Source organism: Lissotriton helveticus, chromosome 4_1, assembly GCF_964261635.1.
Source record: "Lissotriton helveticus chromosome 4_1, aLisHel1.1, whole genome shotgun sequence".
Taxonomy (NCBI): domain Eukaryota; kingdom Metazoa; phylum Chordata; class Amphibia; order Caudata; family Salamandridae; genus Lissotriton; species Lissotriton helveticus.
This window is the reverse complement of record NC_136063.1, coordinates 166,098,597-166,119,910: the sequence shown is the minus strand read 5'-3', so window position 1 is coordinate 166,119,910 and position 21,314 is coordinate 166,098,597. Positions and strand designations below refer to the sequence as shown.

Sequence of the window (21,314 nt, the reverse complement as noted above, 5' to 3'; positions counted from 1 at the left end):
CTACGGACATTACAGGAAAACGGCCTGACAGCGGAATGGACAAAATGCAGGTTTGGGCTGACATCGGTCACATACCTAGGGCAAGAGGTGAGCGAACACGGGATACTGCCGAAAAAGGACAACATGAGATCGATTCAGGACGCTCCCACTCCTACCAAAAAGGAGGATGTTTGATCATTCCTGGGAATGGCCGAATATTACAGTAAGTTTATTCCTCACTTTGCAACGAAAACGCATCTCCAACGTCAACTCCTGAAGGAAAAGAACACATTTGTATGGGGTCAAGAGGAACAGGCTGAGTTCGAAGCACTGAAACAAGAAATGGGCTCTGCCATTCCCCTGAAAGGGTTCGACCCAAGTGCGGAATCCATCCTCACCACAGATGCCAGTGACCGGGGCTTAGGAGCCGTCCTTATGCAGAAATCTGTAAATGGGGACATCTCTACGGTCAGTTTCGCTTCAAGGTCGCTTGCACCCAACGAGGAGAAGTTCAGTGTGGTGGAGAAGGAGATGCTGGCAGTGGTCTGGGCGATGGAGCGCTTCAGACAGTACCTATGGGGAGCGAAATTCTTGGTCCGAACAGACCATAAGCCGTTGGTCCGAGTGCTGACTTCAAGCGGCCATGCTCATGCAACACCCAGAATTGCAAAGATGACTCTTAGGCTGTTGGACTTCGTCTACGAAGTAGAACACATCCCTGGACCGCAGAACAAAGTGGCGGACTTCCTGAGCAGAGCGGCAGCCATGGAAGCAGTGGATGTAAGAGAGACACAAAAGTGGGAAGGGTATGTAGTAGCCACCATTCAGGACACGGAGGAAGTGATCAGTGCCCAGGAGTGGGAAGAAACATACCGAGAGGACGTAGACTTAGAAGCCATCAAAGGATACGTGGTCCATGGGTGGCCAGAGAAGAGACATCTCAGGGAAGAATTGAGAAAATTCTGGGAAGTGAGGGAAGAACTATCGTTGGCCGACAACCCCATTTTCTTGCTCACAGGCGACAAAGTGGTCCCTCCGCAAGGCTTAATAGAGCACCTGATGAATCTACTACACGAAGGACACCAGGGAATCACCAAGACAAAAGCCCTAGCCAGACAAGCGTATTGGTGGCCGGCCATTGATGCCCAGATTGAAAGACATGTAAAGAAGTGCGAGTCGTGCGCCAAAGCAGATAAAACACAGAACTTGTTGAGACCACCTCTAGGAAGATTTCCTGTTCCGGAGGGGCCATGGGAAATGATTTCAGTGGACATCATGAGCCCAGTTCTCAACAAAGAAGGTGCACAGAAGTACGCTGTAGTTCTAATAGACAAATATTCCAAGTGGCCGGAGGTGGAGGTAATGGAAAATGTGGACACGGAAGCAGTGATACGTTTCCTTCGCTCCACGTTCGTCAGAGAAGGCATCCCGAAAAGCATCACGTGTGACAATGGGCCGCATTTTACGTCAGCTAAATGGACCGCATTCACAGCTAGGAATGGCATAGAGGTGAACCACACGCCCATTTATCACCCTGCCGGAAACGGTCAAGTGGAAAGATTCAATAGGGTGATCATGGGCACCATTCAAGCGGCTATAAACGATGGTATGGACTGGGAGAAGGAATTGGAGAAAATGATCTGGGCCTATCGCATCACACCAGGCAGCACAGGATACAGCCCATTTAAGGTATTGAGAGGAAGAGATGCCTTTACGAAGGACAACATGGCATGGAGGAAATTAGTGGTGCAAAGTAAGTCGTCACCAGCCATCGTCAGAAGGAACTTAGAGAAAGCCCAAGAAGTGTATACACAGCACTATAACAAGAGACGCAACGTTCAGGGAGCAGAACTGGAAAAGGGAGATTGGGTGAGGGTTAAACTGGCAATCCTCAAGAAGAAAGGGGAGAGCAAGTTTTCACCACCATTGCAAGTACTGGAACCCTACACCCGGTCTGCCCTACTCAGTGATGGAAAGGTGTGGTCAATGGACAGGATGGCCAAGTGCAGCAAAATTTTGAGTTGGGGAAATGACATGGATGATGGAACTCAGCAAGTGAAAGAGGAAAGCGGAAGAGAAAGTAGCAGAAGGGAAATAGAGAATGTAGGAGAAGGAGGTCGGCAAGTGGAAGACAGCGATGGAGAATGTGGCATGAGTGAAGAGGGGAGAAGCAGATACGAGGCAGAAGGATACAAGGAAGTTCGAGACAGAGAAAGTGAAAGCAACGGGAGAAGAGAGGACAAGGAAGGCCCAAGAGAAGGAGGTGGTACTGAAGCAGTGAGAACCAGAGTGGGAAGAGTGGTAAAGGTACCGGAGAAGTTTAAAGACTATGATATGGACTGCAAGTAAGGACTTTATTGATTTTGTTATTGTTGCATAAAGGGGGGAGATGTGGTGACGGTCTAGTTGTCCGTCGCCCGGAAAGGGAAGCGCACAAACAGGAAGCGGAAGGCGGCCATATTGTATAGGCGCCTACCGCTAGAGTGAAGAGATTGTCTCCCGGCGCTCCGGGCATATAATAAAGAACCTATACATATTTCGGCCTGAAGAGTGGTTCTTTCGACCCCACAGATATTTATGAGTCTTTCCATCACTTCACCAGGCTCATTATCTTAATATCACACGGGGGTCTGCTTTTTTACGCTTCAATGAAACTTGTTACCCGTTGTGTCAAAGCTGATGTGGTCATCAACAGAGCACACTGCATGCATTCGACACAGTGGGAGTAATGGGCTGGTTCGTTCTGGTCATGCCGCGGCACGTGCCACGCATTCTGTGTCATGCCGCGGCGCGTGCCACGCATTCTGTGTCAAGCCGCGGCGCCTGCCACGCATTCTGTGCCATGCTGTGGCACGTGCCACGCATTCTCTGTCATGCCGCGGCGCGTGCCCCGTGACGCGCCGGGATGCTACCGCTCCCGGCCTCCACCAGGAAGTGTCCCAGCGACGGAGCGCAGGCAGCAGCAACAGCAGGCTGCGGGCGGCAGGGGCTCCCGCGGGGACCAGGGGATCTCCATCCCACCGGCAACGTCTGGGCCCGGTAAGTCTCCCTTCGCCGCCCCCCGCGAGTGTGTCTGACTGACATCAGACTTCCAAGACAGCGTGTTCGAACCCCTTGCCTGCTGTCCATGTCCAGGGAGGAACGCCCCCTCCGCCCTGACAGGTGTCCGGTCCTGGAGACCGTGAGGTGTGTGGGGGCCTCGAGGTGCAGCAACGGCCCCAGCGGGGCGCTACCGCCTTGCCCCCCCCCCCCGATAATAGCACATTGTGTGTGGTACTGTGCCAGTACTTTGAAAGTGAAAGTAAAGTGTTTTGAGCCTCTTCTCACAGGGGATTGAGAATATACCTTGTAAAGGCAGAGATGCAGCCTATCAGATTTGTAACGAGCGTCTCACACCCCCTAGCTCAACTTTACTTAGACCTCCATGGAGTTGGATAAGTGAGGACCCCCCACCCACTATGTGGCTCTATTATCCCTGATTCAAGTCGTGTTTTTTTCCATCTAAACAAAGCAGTGCGTTCTGGGGACTGTAGTCTTCTGTCAGTTAACTTGAAACCTATAGGATAGTTGCCACAGCTGTGATGGACAAAAGATAAGGATGTGGTTGGAACAAATATATCCTGGCGTGGTGACATGAATCTATTAGCCTCTCAGATTTTGGAGTGCGATGGCAGAAACCGCATATTTGAGGAGTGTAAGAGTATAAGACAAATGCTCTCTTTCCTTGGGAAGAGCATTTGTCTTATAAGAACGGGAGCACTAAATATGGTTTGTGCAAAATGCATTCATCTGGTGAGTGTGGGGCTTATGCTGTTTTTGGACCTGAAATGTCACCCGTTTTCCATTTTCTAATATTGACGGTTGTGAGAAAATATCTTTGTTTAGTTTAATGTTTAAGCTTAGCTACTTTTAAGAGTTTCCGTGTTTTCAGAGGCTGTGCTGGTGGATATTTTGGAACAAAATGATCATACTTTGCCAGCGTTCAGAGCATGAGCGTCAATTCACCAAAATGCCAGGGGTAGGGGAAGTGACAATACATGGCAATTTACCTTTACTTTGACTCACATCACATGCTTACGCATACACCCACATTCACACACACACACAAACACCCACATAAACACTCACCCGCAAGCACACATACAACATACATTTAAAACCATTTTTACTTACCTTAGATGCCAGATAGGGTCATATTCCAGCTAAGTGTAGTCCATTTTTTATCACTCTAATAGTGAATAACATTATTCATTATTAGTGTACTAAAAAAAGTGACAGTACACAAAAAAGTAGAGCCCCAACCAGCGTGCATTAATTAGGACGTGCCCCAGGCACTGATTTTGCCACCTGTGAGGCCAGGGGTCCCAAAGGCAGTGCCATGGATCACAAGGGGCTAGCCACGGGTCGCAGTGATGACCCTTAAATGACACCCATGGTCCCGAGTTCATTGAACTCGGGCTCAGCTGGCGGGGACGCAGCTCTGCTTGATGCTGTATTTTCTTGGATGCCACATGCAATCCTCATCCGAATGAGGGTTAGAGGCTGGTCCCTAAAGTGAACAGTTTTGAATGTGTATTGTTTACTTTTCAAATATTATGTTGTGCTACATTGAATGTATTTGTTCTCTTAAGAATTTGCAAAAGAACTGTGGTACAAGTAACATGGTCTAAAACAGTGGTTCCCAAACATTTTAGAACCATGACAGAATGACAAACGTTCGCGATCCACTAGCTTTAGTGGAGATGATACGGGTGTTAGAAATGGGGGTCTCTAGTTGGTAGTGGCTGGCCACAGTCCAAGTAGGGACCCTTCTTCCTAAGTCAGAGTAAGGGGGGCTACACCCTTTTATAACCCCTGCTCAACCCTGTGGTAACGTAGCATAAGCAGCTAGGCTTATCTCATAGGCAGTGTGTAAAGCATTTATGATCATACACAGTAACACTGTGAAGGACACTACAAAGGGACACCACACAAGTAGTTATAAAAAATAAGTATCTTTATATATAGACTTAACACAAGACCAATAACGGTAAAAGGCCACAATACTGAAAAATGGGAATAGTCTTGAAATGCTGTAAAAATAGTTCAAAGTGTGCAAATAGGAGTTCAGTTCAAGGCAGTGGTCTCTGCGACCCTTTTAATTACAAAGTATCTGGATTCAGTAGCAAAACCAACAAAATGTCGCAAAGGAGCTGTAGCGATGATTTTCCTCAAGCGAGGCCGGCGATGCGTTGAATCCTTGCCGCAAGGGAGGATGAGTCGCCGGTCTGCGGGTGCGTGCGGGGAAAAAGCGACAGACTTCTTCACGCTAGGCCAGCGATGTGTTGAATCCTTGCCGCGAGGGAGGATGATGCGCGGAACCTGTTGCGTGTGCGATCTTGTTGCGATGAAAGAAAATGGCGCCCCGTGAGGGAGTGACGATCCGGGTGTGATGAAATGAAAATGGCGGACGCACGGCGCCGGCACTGCGATGTCGTGATGCGATGATCTCGATGCGATGATCCGGGGTAAGCGAGCACTCGAAAAGCCCGGGAACGTGTGATGATTTTTGGTTTGCGAGCACTCGGCGGCAGCTGGGCGATGATTTTTCTTACGCTCTTCAGCTGCGGCGGCTCACAAACGTGCGTTAGCGACGATTTCAGCACTCTCTTCTCTGTAGTAGAACTAGAGGCCCTGGAACTCACAGGGGCCTCACCTGCAGATAGAAATCCTCGCTGGGATGAAACAGGAGGCTGGTGGGGGAAGTCAGATATGCCTGTGACTCCAGCAGGCGGCTAGCTCTCTTCTAGCCCTTGGGTGATTGCTTAGCAAAAATAAAAGTCTCTCAAAAGTCCTTTTCCCTCTTCTTCCAAGTCGAATTACTGTAGGCCAGTCCAAGAAATAGCACACAAGCACAAGGACAGTCCTCTCCTGCAGATTCCTTCAGTAACACGGTCAGAGGTTCTTCTCTTCTTGACATCCAGGAGCAATACACCCTGGAGGGGATTGGGCACAGATATTTATACCACCAAAAGTATTTGTTCTAAGGAGTCACTGGTCCCTTAACCCAGCCAAAACCAGTCCTGCTCAGGCCTGGAGTACTTTGTTTACCAGGCTGCATCCTTCATTTCAGAAAGAGGGGGTCTGCCATCAGACGCACAGGAGGAGGTGAAGCCAGCATTCCCTTTGCCAGGCACAGCCCTGCTCAGATCAAAGGTTCACCCCTCCCCTTCTCCAAATGCAGATCTCTATAATCAACCCTGCCTTGCCCCTCTAAACCCAGACAGTCAATACACATAACAGCAGAGCACACTGGAAGGCTTAGGCAAGAAAAGACCTACTTTCTAAAAGTGGTATTGTAGGAGAGTAGGGTCTGCTTTCCTATGGTCACCCTATTTTTTTGCTTTTTGCTTCACTGGTTTTCGACTTAATGTGGCTGTGGGCCTGCTAATCAGACCCACAGCCCTGCTGTTCTCTCTCTAAATTTCACACCATGTACTTTAGGTACATCACCAATTGGGATTTGGGTCACTCTTATGAGTCCCTGTACAGTGTACTATAGGTACCCAGGGCATAGGTGCACCCAAGGCCTACCAGGGGCTGCAGCATATCTTTTTGCCACCCCTGGCTGGCTATCCAAACTGACACAACTGGCTGATCACTCAGCTGGGGCAAGGTCGTGTAATCACCCCTTGCTTAGATATAGTATTCCTATGTCTAACCTTATATCTAGACACATATACACCTATATGTCACTCCTATGGCAGGCCTTAACAATCCTGGAGGCAGAGTGCTTGGTTTTATGTGAGATGGTGCTCTAGCATGAGCTGAGCCTGTCTACAGCTTTCGGAACCATGTCCTTATAGCTGTTCTAGGATATTGCCATACCATATACTCTTAAGTGCATTATGTACCTCGCGGTCAGATGCTAACTTTGGTTTGGCTTTATCAAAACATGTCGTGTAAGGTGTCATACGCTTTGGAATACTACCCCCTCGCCAGTCCTGGCGACGGGGGTAGCATTCCACCCTTCTAGAGGGAGAAGACATGTTACTTTCATTAATCCCGGTTAAAGTTAACCAGAGCCTCAGCATCACAAAATGGATGCTGCTGCCACAGACACAAGTCTGACCTCCTGCTGCTGGGAGTCCTTCCAGCGAGGGAGGCTTACACAATAGGTTTCCTGTCACAGGGAGGTGCTAGCACCACCCCAGACAGGCTATAGTGTATTGGGGCAGGGAGTGCTGAATTAAATGAGACACTGCCTGGGGCACACAAGGTGTCCCATGCATAGTCCAGTTCAAACCAATATTAAAAAGCTGCAATTTGTCAATAGACAGCCTGATATTTGATCTCTGTCTTTGAAGCGCAGCAAATGTGACAAGATAAATACAGAATTTAAAGGAATCTTCATTTATTGCTTGGACTTCTGTGACCCACCAAAAAATCTGCTTGAGACCCACAGTTTGGGAAACGCTGGTCTAAAATATCAGTCACCGTTTGGGTGGCTATATTTAAGTGTGGCTGTAATATTGATATGGTGTAACGTACAGTCCTCAGGAACACAAAGTGTCCAACATTCTGGTGTTAGGAATCATGTTTATTTCAGCATACTTCTTTGTAAGAAAATATTTCAATAATAAAATATAAGATAATAGCGCTTTGTAGGAAGCTGATTATGTATATACTATACCAAAGTAAGGTACACAGTCGAGCGGATCCCCAGAGGCTTTACAGACGCTAAAGTAGATGATAGAAATGCTCTCTTTTGTGGTAGTGTAGGCAAGCAGTTAGGCTTTTCAGAGGACAGTGCTAAGCATTTGTTGTCATACACTGACAAGAAAAGAATGCACACACTCAATGACTAAATACGAGACCAATGGTTTATAAAAGTATTTACTTTTAGAATGTGTATTTTATAGAATCAAAGATACTATATTGCTGTAAATACGTTTTGCATAATCACTGTTTTTCTATATCACAAGTGGACATCTAGTGCATTTTTCAATCAATAGAATGTTATCCTATAGGAGGAAACGCAATCAGCAATTTGCAGGCAGGTAATCGATTTAAGAAATTAAACTTTTGGATGAAGAATCGGTACCAGGCAAGTTTCAGGTAAGAGACCACTGTGCACCACCAGCGGCACAGGGGCAGCCGGGTGCAGAGGTCAAACTCTGTATCTGGTGCCAATTTATCCAATGGAGAAAGGGGGCAATCAAAATGGTACTACTTGCAGGTGAGTAGCACGGTTTTAGAACCCAGTCTCCAGGGGTTAAGGTAAGCACAGGGGGGGGGGGGGCACAAGGCAGCACCAAACTTACACCTCCAGCGGCACAGGGGTGGCCGGGTGCAGAATGCTAACACAACATCAGGGGCCCAATGCAAACCAATGGGGAATCTTGAACTTGAAAAAATCTGCAGGCTCAGGCCAGGAGGCTAGACGAAAGAAACCTACAGCTGCACAGGTAAGTTGGGATGTGCTGGAGCTTCGGGACACCGTTGGTAGATCTTCCCCAGCCCCAGGGGTTCCAGGTGTCCTTTGGTGTCAGAAGTCTGCTTACCAGTGCGGTCACGTTGGGTGGGTGGGGGGAGAGTTGTCGTGCAGCGGCTGCAGGCATCGACGTGGAGTCCGGCAGCGGTGAACCCATGTGGGACTCTTGCTCAGGATTGCTGGGGAACCTTTTCTGGACCTGTGGGCCTCTTGGACTCTGGCCGTGGGCATTGGGTGGAGAGGTGGTCTACTTTGCGGTTCTTTACTTGGTTTTCTTCTGGACAGGTCCGCTGTCCATGGGGGGAGATCCGTGGTCTTTTTAGAAGGCAGGCAGGGTTCTGGAGGTTGCTGAGCTGCGGGACAAGTCACTCTTCTGTAGCAGGTTCTTTGAGGGCTGCATTGAGGCTGGTAGGGCTGGAGCCAAGTCAGTTGGTGTCTTCAGGCTTTGCTGCTGCATGGCTTTACTTTGTCCTCTTCTTCATGCATCATCAGTAATCTGAGGATTAAGGTTCAGGGATGTCCCTAAATACTCAATTTAGGGGTGTTACAATGGGTAAGAAGGCAGTAGCCAATGGGCTACTTATCTTTAGGGTGACTACACCCTATGTATGTCCACTCCCTCTGGAAGGGGGCATACCCCTAACCCCAGTGGCTACAATCCTTCAAAACAATATGGAGGATTTTCAAAGTGGGGGATCACTTAAAGCTCGGGGCACCTTAGGGGTGGTCCTGGCTGAGAGAGGACACACCTCTCTTGCTTACTAATTGTCCTGTCGACCTTGCCGCCAATAGTGGTGCTTGTTCAGGAGGGCAGGCATTTCCACTAGCCGGAGAGGCCTTGCTCAGCATAACAAAGGGCACAATGCCTCTAAAGGCTCGCCGCTGTGCTATGCTGTTCCTGCTTTTGGGTAAGTGTGAATCACGTCCACCCTGAGCAGGTGTTTCTGACCCACAAGAGCAAAAGGCTCCTACCTAGGGCATCAGAAACAAGTCTAGAAGTGGCAGGCTGGTGCAGACCAGTCAGGCACAAACTAGTAGTTTGGTAGGTTTGTTATGGTGCACATCTGAGGTTCTCTCTAAGTGCATTTATTAATGATTTCAATACCGGTGCCAGTGTAGGCTCATTAATCTGAGATGTTTGGTACCAATTATCTTGGAATTCAGTGAAGCCATTGTGAAGCTGTGGAACTCGTAGTGACAAGCTGCCAGCCATGTACTCAGTATGGCTTCACTGCAATTATAATGTCTAAGAATGGACTTAGACATTATAGGGGTATATCTGCTCATGCAGTTGTGCCCTCACAAGAGGTTTGGTGCACTCTTCGTTAGGGCTGTAATGCCTGCTTTAGAAGTGACTTACTTATGGCTCTTGCAGTGCTGGTAGGCCTGGCACACAGGGATGTGTGCCAGGACAACTCTTTACTTTTATCTTCACCAAAACTCACAGGTGCTGTGGCACTGTGCATGTGTTTGGTGAGGGGTCTCTTAGGGTAGAACAACACATGCTGCAGCCCTTAGAGACCCTCTCTGGTCACAAGACCCTTGGTACCTTCTGCAAGGGACTTACATGTGTGCCAGAGGTGTGTCGATTGTGGAAGCAAATGCACAGTTTTGGGAAAGAAGACAGACACTGGAGACCTGGTTAGCATGAGCCCAGTGCACATTCAGTCAAAAGATGCATCAGTCAGACAAAAAGTGTGAGGGGGGGAGGTACTGCAACAGAAACCCACTTACCTACACACTTCTGTAGTAACTCATATACAACAAAAAAACAGCCCATACAGCATCACAACACATGCAACACTAAGCCAAATATGCACTTCCCTACAGTGTCTCGTGCTAGTTGTGTGAAATTGCCCTTTGGATGCGTCAAGGAGGCAAGAACGATATAAATCCTAAAATATAGTCAGCGCAATATATTAGTACTTGATCACCAATGAAAAATATACTGGTCTCTGCTCCAATCTCCGAAGCTTAGAACAACCCCACTATTAGACTTCCCTTTTTCAGTGGGTTTACCCCCAGACTTTTTGGCCTCCTATTTTTGTTGGTTTTAGGACTCTGGGCACTTTACCACTGCTGTTCGGTGCTAAGGTGCATATGCTCTCTATGTAAATTATGTAAATAATTTCCATGTTTGGCTTATTTGATTTACTACTAAGTCTGTAGTATAGTGCACTGTGTATGCCCAGGGCCTGTAAATCAAATGCTGCTAGTGGGCCTGCAGCACTGATTGTGCCACTCACACAAGCAGCCTTTCAAAGGGTTCTAAGACCTGCCACTGCAGTGTCTGCGCGCAGTTATGACTCCCATGTCGAATTGACAAGTGCACCCACTTGCCAGACCCCAACCTTCCCTTTTCTTTCATGTAAGACCCCCTAAGGTAGGCTCAAGGTACCCATGTGGGCAGGGTGCAGTGTTTGTGAAAGGTAGGACATGTGCTGGTGTGTGTGACATGTCCTGATAGTGAAATACAGTGTATTTCGTTTTTAACTATTTGAAAGGCTATCTGTCCTGTAGGATAGAATGGGAGGTACGTTGTAACATCTGACAAGTATAACTTCCCATTGAGACGAGATGGAGAAATGGAGTTTAGTTTTCCATAAAACCAGAAGGTAACCATGTATCTATTAGTAAAGATGATTTTTATGTTGTGTGTTTGAAAATGCCACTTTGTGGGTATTTTCCTGCTTAGCCATCATGTGTGCCTCTGCTCCAATCTCCTCAGCTTAGAACAACCCCACCCAGTATCCTTAGCCATAACGTGAGCCCCCAGTGCCTCAAATTAGTACTAGTGTAGTTGTCTTTTGCAGTGAGTGACCTTTAGGGCAAAGTAAATAATTTGTACTTTCTGATGTTGTATCTAGACAGGCAGCCATTCCAACCAGTCCTCTTTAGTGTTGTCCCCTAATATGTAAATATGTGAAATAGAATACACTTATTGACACCTGCCTGTAGTGTAATTCAAGTGTGTAAAAACAACTTAAAGAACATAATCTGGTATTGCCTCAAAACCTCCGTTTAATTTTTAGCCCTTTGTTGCTCTCAGGCCGTTTTCTCTTTATTGATATCAACACTTACTTGTGGTTGCTTTTTTCGAAGAAGGTGGTTGACATTAGAACACTTCTATAGAGCACATTGTTCGAGTTATTGATTGATTCGTTCTATTAACTGTTAGTTCATCAACATAGGCATCTTAGCACTAGGAATAGTAAAAAAGAATTAAAAACAGGGGATCTTGTATAAAACAAAATTTGAGTTTTCAACGCCTTTTTGGAGGCTAAGTAAGATTATATACTCTAGGTGTGCAGTAGGAGACTATTTCAGAGTTTGTGGCTACAAAAAGAGAGCAGCCACATGTCTAGGATCAGGGACTGGGAGTTTGAGTGCAGAAGTTTGGTAAGTAGGTGAGCTTTCTGCATCATAGAAGCCTTTGTGTGTAAGGCAGTTCATTTGAAGAGAATTCTTTGCCTGACCAGAAGCCAGTGAAGAAGGATTATTGCCTGGGTTAAGTGGTGGAACTTGTGTAGGCTTCCTACTAACCGGGCAGCAAAGTTTTGAATCCTCTAGAATTGCCCAAGTGAGGATTCTGGAAAAGCTGGATTGGAGGATGTGACAGGGATCTGTGACTCAAAAGATGCTTGTTAAAACTACTTGAATGTGAAGATGGAGAGGCCTTTATGGGAGAATTGTTCTTAAAAGTGTCAGGGGATTGAAACGGGCTGATGATGCAACGTCAGTCAGGGCTTGAAAAGAGAGATATGGTCCACCACGATTCCTAATGATTTGACTTGGTGGAGATTCACAGTCTTGTAAGCATTACGTTTAAGGAAATCACGCCCCACCCATTGCTCGGCTTCTAGCAAGCATGTGGTCAGCTTGACTGGGAGTTGGGTGTTTGATCGCACAACCAGCTGATTATCATTTGTCTACAAGTATAGAATCAGCACTGGGAGACATAAAATATGTTTATGAATGGCGGAAAAAACGTTTTCCGCTTTGCAACTGAAATCAGAATAGGTTGGCATTTGTGTGAAGAGTGTTTCCTAAAGAGTGAACAAAATTAAGGTTGTTCCAGAAAGGTCTATGAACTCAGTATTCTGTGTAATATTGTAAAGCAGAGCCCCCTTGTGATTGAGGATAGGTTTCTAATATGATTAATTGCAATTTTTACATTCCTATGAGGAAGAACACAATTCATCCTGTTTCAATTATATATTCATCTGCTAAAGTTTAATGTTATTTATTTGCCTATGTCGTTAGGTTTTTAATATGATCAGTTCTTTCCTTTTGAACTTGTATGATTAAGAACCTTTTTATAACCTATAGATACACTTTATTTAAAGGCTGCATATTGATATGTATTTTATTTCTAAATATATGTGTATTGTGTGTGCATTGCTATAACATATAATCTTGTAAATAAAGTATTTTGTCTACCTACTTTTTTAGGTCGAGCAGAGTAGTCTGCTCGAGACCTATTGCTGCCCGTATTTGGGAATGTAGACACGAGAGGGGCACGAGCGCAGATTTCATCTCATGGGCGCGCACGGCGCCGTACCCCTCTCGTGCCTCATATTCCCATGCGCAAACACACTCACACAGCCACACTCACGCATGCGCACATACACAGCCACACGCATACACAGGCACACACACACACTGCATACACACACGCACCCCCCCTTAAACAGACCCACGCGCACACAGACAGACACACTCGAACACACACAGACACACGCCCTCTTCCCCCCCCCCCCCCCTCCACTCACCGGGCTCTTTCAACGTGTCCCTCGGTAGCCAGCATTTAGCGTGCAGGGTTCCAGGATGTTCTCCTGGCAGTTCCATCCTGTGTCTTTGCAGGCCCCGCCCACGTCCCACTGAAGGCTGCCTGACTTCCGCTAGCTCTTTGCCGACTAGTAAGGAGACGTGATGACGCGATGTTTTATTTGTGGCGGTGCTGGTGCTCATTGGCAGGTAATTTGGGTTCTATTGTGTATGTTGTCAGTAGGGCAGAAGCATATACTATGGAGGGTGTTGCAGTTTGTTTGTTATATACTGTGAGCGTAGCATTTAGTTTTAATGTGGTATGATGTTCGAATGAAAGTTGGTTGAGCAGTCTTCTGTTTGGGCCGGTAAAGCAATGCCACCAGCGTAGTTTATGTACAGTGTTCTTCTAGTGTAGGGGTGAAGGTCTTGTAACAGCAGTGGACGATTGGCTACCCTCCTCCTCTTTGACTTTTTCCGCGCCAGTTTTAAGTTTTCCTCTCTGTGCTCCACCGTCACCAGCTCCTTATTTATTTTTTGTTGCACCTGTCAGACGCGAGGTTCTCGTGGCCAGGAATATTCCCAGGGTTGCTCCCCATAAACAGTGTGTTAACTACCCTCTTAATCTAGTCATTCCGTGTTAGAAAAAAAACTTCTTTTGTTTTTGAAGCACTATAATCTAAAGTGTGTGATGACTAGTAGCTGTTAATATGGTTTACTTGTGTTCATCTGTGTTGAAACCCAATACATTGCTCCATTTAGTAGCCCATGCTGCTTTTTCTTTTTGTATGAGCCTGTGTGTTGATGACTTATGCTTTCTATTGAGTTCAGTTTGATGTTGCTGGGGGATGTAATTGGTGAGAGAGTGCAGTCTCAGTTTCAATACTGGTTTTTAAAGCTCCGTGTTTCAATCCGTGTTTAATTGGGTGTTTTTTGATGTGAAGGGGTGGTTTGCTGCGGCTAGTGTGTTTTTGTTCAATAGGATTTAGGCACTTGATTGGCGAGGTGTGATCTGGTTTGGTTGCAGCATTCAGACTTAAACCATACATCATTGCTGTATTGTAGGTGCTAACATTTTCATTTCAAAATGTTTTTATTGTGTATATAGTCAGCTTGCCCCTACATACTTTATTCACATGGGAATGTGATAATGTGTGTCCTGTCGAAGTGATTGGTTGTGGCTTTAACCCTGAGTGTTCTGTTGATATGTCTGTTTCTAGTGAAAATTAGCATTTGTGTGGATCTTGCTGTGGTGTTGGTTGTGTGAGCATATGGTTTTTAGTGTTTTTAACGTTCTGGTTTTGTGAAGGTGTGACTTGGAGATAACAACACTGTGTAGTGTGTTGGAGCATCAGTTTTGCAAGTTGAGCTGTTGTTTTCATTGCATCCATTGCAATATTTTGAGTTGTACTTGAGTGATGCAGTATGTTATGTTTAAGTGTGAAATTTCAATGAAGTTTAGATAATTGGTACATTAACAGCCCATTCTCACAAGGAAAGGGCAGTTGACAGGATCTTAAGTGTTGGTGCCTGGCCTCTTTTCTCAAATTAATCAGCTGCCTGGGACTATCTGTTGTATTGTTAAAGTTGCAGGCTGTGAGGGAGCAGATGAGGTTCAATGGGGAAACCCAGCCAGTGGGAGAATAATATTCCTGGAATGACTGGTTGGAAAACCTTCGCTACTAGTGGCAACATGAGTCCAGCCAGGAGATACGACCTGCTCGCTGTAACAGCAAGTGACTGCATCAATCGTAACAGATACTGTTAGGGTCTCTGGGTTGGGGTCTTGCTTCTCTGAGTCAAAAGAGCTAGTTTACATTTTTTAGGTCGAGCTATTATATCCCGCAGGGATTAATAGCGAGAGCATATAGTAGGGGAAACAAACTCTTGACCAAGCGGATTACGTGCAGTTCATGTAATGCACTCGTGTGAGACGTGCGTCCACGTTAAACCCATCAGCCTCGCAGCACCAGACTTCAATGGAATGCCTCCCAACTGCTCCCCCGTCCCCCGCCATGAGACTTCAAAGCAATGCGCTGAAAGGTCATCATTTGGCAGCATGCGGCCGCTAGCGCTTTCATCCCTATCACTCCCCCCTCTCCTACTTCCCCTCCCACCTCCCAAACAGCATCGAGCCGTGAAGACTTGTTTTTCTAGCTCCTCTTGTGGCGAACCAACAAGCTCACTCGAAATGCCCAGAACGTTTACTTGTTGCTGGAAGACATAGTGGCGGGTAAACACCCCTGAAGCTGTGATGTGTGCGTGCCTGGATAGATCTTTGCCAGTTAGACGTTTCATGCATAAAGGTTCAGAATATTAATGCTCTATTGAGTCTGTGTGCGCGATGAGTGCATATCTTCAGATGCTAAATCGGGCACAAACAGCCAGCATTGCCGAGCCGCTGACAGGCTGCAGACTTTCTTCCCTGAAAACCTCCCTCCGGCTCTAGGATCGACACATTCCACCCCTTAACCCATAGTTGTGTTTTTCCCCTCTTTCCCAATTACCCTCCCCCCCGCAAATCACACACTGCTTTACACCACAGTACGAGGTCACGCCTACAAACTTCCACATCATGCCTCCCAGGGTGTCTGAAGCACTTCGATGCCATCAAACAAGCGCTGCTCTGACTGCACTCCTGTTACTTACAGCACTACGAAATACAGCCTCTCTGTGGCACGCGCTATAATTATTATTCAACTAGAAATACACGGGCTGAGTGAGCCACATTGACATGCAAGGGAGTTTGTTTACAGCTGCAGAGAAGAGCGCGGTGGAGAGGGGTGCTTCATCAGTTCCATCTTTTCTTTCTCACTGTCAGTCTCTCTCTCCCCTTTGTCCCGCTTTCTCCATTGTCCTCCTCATAAGTTTCTCACTCGTCCTCCCCCCTTCAGCCCAGCATCCACCCTCTGTCTCTTCCTTTTGTGTTCACCCCTCCTCACCATTGTTATTTATAATATCAATACATCTAAGTCACGTAAATACAACACATATTGCATTACAAATGCTATAGGTGTCACATTTGCGAAAGTTAAAACTATTGGCATTGTAAATGACAAAGCTATTCATTTCGCTATTTTCAAAACCAACACATACATAAAATATTTGTCATTTACAATACCAATAGCTCAAACTTTCCTAATGCGAGACCTATTGCATTGCAAATGCTTGTTATACTACTGTTTGGTTTTCACTTGTAAAGAAACAATGCATCGGTGTATTGGTTGCTACTCTTTCACTTTTCAGTGCCTGCATTTTGCTTAACAGCCTATCAGGTCCTATAAACTGAGCCTTTTATTGTGCACGTTCAAGGTCAGTGTTGTGTTTAAACCGAGGAGTTATGTTACTGGAATCGAGCCCTCTTGGGGGGATGGGAGTGTCTTTTTAATGTGAACAAAATAGTTTCTGTTCCACTTTCTCGCCTTTTAGAACTTCATGGAGAGCAAACCTATCTCGATAAATGTAGGGGCCATCTTGGAGAGATTTTATTTTCGTTTTTCTGCGATGTGATGAAATACCTTGGGGCATATTACCAACAACTAGCGATAATTATCGCTATGTTGGCTTAGCGGCAATATTTTTATCGCCGTGCTGCGGCGATTTTTATCGCTTAGGAACCTTGCTATTATCAAGGTTTATCTCCTAAGCGATAAAAATCGGCCGAAATGCATGAATATCGCTGAAAAGTCAGCGATATTCATGCATTACCGAGCTAATGCTCTTAGCCATGTTATCCACCTACCATTGGATAACATGGCTAAGAACTGCTCAGGGGCAGGTGTTAGCTTTTGGAGATATTCGCGCTTAGCGTGAATATCTCCAAAAGTTGGTAATAGGAGATAGCGATGTTAGCGACTGTTTCCAGTCGCTAACATCTTGGCACGCCCTTTTCACTGACATGCAAAGCGGGGCGCAAGATGGTCGCTATCTCCTACTAGAAGTCGCTAACTGGTGTTAGCAACAGCTAGGTAATAGGGAGATAATTTTATCTTCGCTTTCTTGGCTTTTAAAGCCAAAAAAGCGGAGATAAACCCCCTTGATAATATGCCCCCTTGTTTCTAAGCTTTCTACGCCACTTTCGGCATCATGTTTAATAATAACTTTTTAAGGAGCAGAAGCCATTGTGTGTTGTGTTGTTACAGACTACATGTGTAAATGGGAGTCGTATCTGCGAGGTTCCTTGGTTGCATTTCGTGGCTGTGAATAGGGAAAGGCTGGCTGGTCAGTAATTTGCAGCAAGGCGGGGCCCGTTTCTGTAGATAACACCGCTAATGGGATCCGCCCTTTCTTTGTCAATGATTGTAATTATAACACCTTACCTGCGTTTTAATAGAGAATTTTAAAGAATAGGTTGCGCCTCACTGCAGCAGCTGGTTGGCTTCAGCTGTGAACCCTGTCATCAACCGAAGAGTTACTGACACATGCAGGTTAGCAGGGCTCTCAAGTTTCCTAGTTCCCTGCGGGAGTAGTGTATCAATTTATCCTTGCATTCTGTGACTTTTAGTCCTGTTTAACCCATTCCCAAACCGGGACTACAAGTCCCAGAATGCACAGAAAATATCTGGAATGGAAGAGCTGCTCACTTTTAGAATTGGTAAACCTGATCGCGCTACAGGTTGGTGGGCGAGGGCAAAGACAGGCTAAATCTCAAAGTACAAAATACGGAGCACCGCAGAATGTCCTCACTGCTTCATAACTGTACATGCCCCAGAGTTACCTAAAAGTTGGCTGTGAGACTGACGTCACCGCATCCAAACTAATGCGGTCTTATTAACCTTGTAATGATGAAAGGCAAAGTCGGCCTTGCCTCGAATCATACCTGTGAAATGCAGTTGAACTAGCAATAACCGGAGCTAGCATTCCAAAGCGATGTCTTTGCAGGCTCAGTTGAGCCCTGTTAGATAGCTGAGCGAGTTGAGAGCGTGGGTTTAAGGCACATGTTTACATTGACTCTGGCAGGGCAGACTTGGCGTTTAATCCTGCTAACTTGGATGCTATCGTAACAGTGGTGTGTATAGTAGTAATACCGGTTATTTGCAACATTGGGACACAACTACTGTTCAAAGGACCATATAAAATCTATTTAATCACGTGCTTTATGAAGAAAAACTTAAATGGTTAAACTCCTCTATTGGCGGTTATAATCCGCTTCGATCTGGACTAACATTCATGCCCACAGGTGTGAGCATTTCTGGGGCATTATATGGCTGGATCACATTTTTTTTTAATTTGCATTACATAAGCAAGGCATAGATTTACTTTAGATCTCTTCAGGTTTACTATTCGTGTAAGCAGGCTCAGCATTTAGGATTTTGGCAAATATACTTTTATCCGACAAATCCATCTGGAACTTCCAAAAGGTCACAAGTGCATAAACGGTCCTCTCTCTGGCCGCTGGGCCCGTCTGCTGAAATTCTACATAATATTCCATCCATAGCTCCCAGAACATTTCTTTGGCATTCATCTAGCACGTGACTCCGCCTATCCACCTCCTGGGGTGACAGAAAAGGCTATTGAGCCTTGGGGTGGGGAAGAGCATGGGCCCATGCCCGGGATAGACCGCTCCCCCTCAAAAAACAATGGTAATTGCCCCATCCACCCACCCACCAGGGGGCAGAAAGACTGTCGGTGCCGTTTTTAGGGTGGGGCCTTGAGGGCAGCCAGCACCCCTTTAGATATATATGTTTATTTTTTAACAAAATGTCCCTGGTGCCTAGTAGGCCTCCTACCCGCCCCCTCCACCAAGTAGGGCAGATTGAGGGTAATCACGCCCATCGGCCCCAGGGGGAGCAGAAAGACTGATGCTTTTTTATTGGGATGGGCGTCATGACCATGCACTTGGTGGGCAGCCCCCACCCCTGTTTTTTTGTGCAAATTCCGTGGTGTCTAGTGGGCTTTCTGTCCCTCCGGGAGACTGCTTGGGGGTAATCAGCCCCATCGGCCCTCCAGGCGATCAGAAAGACCTGTGCCACTGTTTGTTTGGGCTAGGCAGCCCCTCCCCTAATTTATTTTTGTTTGTTTTCCCCAGTGTCTAATGGGCTTTAGACCCCGCCGGGGGCAGATTGGTGGTAATCACCCCCATTCGCCGACCTGGAGGAGGCAGAAAGACTGTTGCAGCTTTTTTTGGGGGTAGGGGCATGGCCATGCCCATGGTGGGCAGCACAGCGTGTAAACATTTTCTTTTTACTATTCCCTTGGTGTCTGGTGGGCTTTCTGCCCCTCTGGGGGGTCAGATCGAGGGTAATTACTCCCATGCGCCCCCGGGCGGGGCAGAAAGACTGTCAACTACTCCTCACTGGTGTCTAGTGAGCTTTCTGCCCTTCCGAGGGGCAGATCAGGGGTAATCGGCCACATCTGGCCCCCGGGTGGGGGATGGGGCAGAAAGACTGAATTTTTCAAGAGTGTTGAGGAAGCACTAGTCTTTGCCTAAGGGGCTGCTTCCCCATGTCCCTGTGGTCTAGTGGATGGATCCCTGCTTGGGATTTATGTCCTGTGGTGATCGCCCAAGCAGGGATCCACTGGACACAGGTACCATTGCAAAGGGGACATTCTCCCCTCTCCAACGATACCTCTCCCAAAGCAATCTGTGCTTGAGGAGCTGAGCTATGCCTCGAGTACTGATTCAGTGAAAGTAAAACAAGCTCATCGATCGGCTCATTGTACTTTCACTTTACTGTAATAACGTCAGCTCGACCTGCGCGCTGGTGTTCATTGAAACAAAAAAAGATTAATTACAACAAAGAAAAGAAAAAAAATTCAGTGTGCCCGAGAAGCTCTTCGCTAGCAGCCCAGGATTTCATTAAAATAAAGGACTCCCTTTAAACACCTCCACAGTGTCAGTCAATGGCCAACAGACTCACTGGAGAGGCAGTGCGATGTCGGCTATTGTCTGACACCTCCACCAAAGGGGTTAAACATGGCAGCCATACACTTACAATACAAAATAATCATTGCATATAATTTTAATAGAGCAGACACAAGGAGACGATGGACAGAGTATTGAAACATTTCAGACACTCGCCCCCAGTCACTATTGGCGCTTCCCAGCAGGCCGTTGTTCTTAAACAAGCATAGAACCCCTTGAAATTTTATTGTGCATCACATGTAAATTTGATTCTTTCTGGCAGAAGAAAAAAATATTTCTTGCCTTTGAATTACTGTACCCTTAAGGTCCAATTCAAACACAGAAGGATGACTTAAAATAAACAAGGATTTGCAATGCAATAGGTCTCGCATTCACACGAGTTTCAGCTATTGGCGTTCTAAATGACAATGCCTTTTATTTATGTTTTGGGTTTTAAAACATAAATACAAGGCATTGTCATTTACAATACTAATAGCTTAAACTCTTGCAAATGCGAGACCTATTGCATTGTAATAAAGGCCTTCTAGACCGCTTGTTAGATTGTAAATATAAGAGGAAGAGACCGGCCTGCGTCGTCTTCGAAGTAATGATAAATAGTGCAGTGAAGAAGATGGGTAAGTGTTGTAAATTACAGACACAAAGTGTGAAGGGAGAGTTGCATATGATCCGAGCTATAAACACGAACAAAGCGATCCAATACCTTTCACTCTGTGATTACAATGTCGTGGCGCAGGCGGAAGAGCGGAAGAGGGGGGCTATTTCCTGCCCTCTCTGTAATTTGTTTGTGCAGTGTGGCATTGCGTAATGTCAATGCCATCTTTAGCCTAATAAAAAACATTGCAGCTGTAGTAGGGCACTGGCTTCACCTCCTAGTACGGGGCGGGCTGTGCTAAATGACCAGCATCGAGGGAAGAAGGGTCGAAGGGATGGTCTCACCTGCAGCTCCGTCCTCGTACAGTGCCCCTGCTATTACTAGTGAGCGAGAGGCGCTGAGGTGGTGGTATTAGTGGTGGTATGAGTGGTATTGGTGGTATTGGTAGTATTGGATTTGGTGGTGGTATTGGTAGTATTGGATTTGGTGGTGGTATTGGTATTGGTGGTCGTGGGAGTGGTGCTGGTATTGGTGGCTGTGGTATTGGTGGTGGGGGTATTGGTGGTGAGGGTATTGCTGGTGGTGATATTGCTGGTAGTGGCGATATTGGTGGTGGTTTGGGTGCTTTTGGTGGTATT

At 46.4% G+C, this 21,314-nt stretch overlaps 1 protein-coding gene across 2 annotated transcripts in view; it reads left to right on the top strand.

The window, feature by feature from the left end:
- The first annotated feature begins 2,802 nt into the window (after nucleotides 1-2,802).
- The window catches only part of LOC144828458 (ubiquitin carboxyl-terminal hydrolase CYLD-like), a 677,169-nt gene continuing 658,657 nt past the window's right edge, over nucleotides 2,803-21,314 (top strand). The window contains exon 1 of one of the 2 annotated variants that reach the window (XM_078686635.1): nucleotides 2,803-3,018. In XM_078686635.1, the coding sequence (XP_078542761.1) occupies nucleotides 2,885-3,018 (134 nt within the window). In that variant the 5' untranslated portion in view covers nucleotides 2,803-2,884. The remainder of the gene's footprint in view (nucleotides 3,019-21,314) is intronic. The other variant, XM_078686637.1, reaches the window with a different exon arrangement.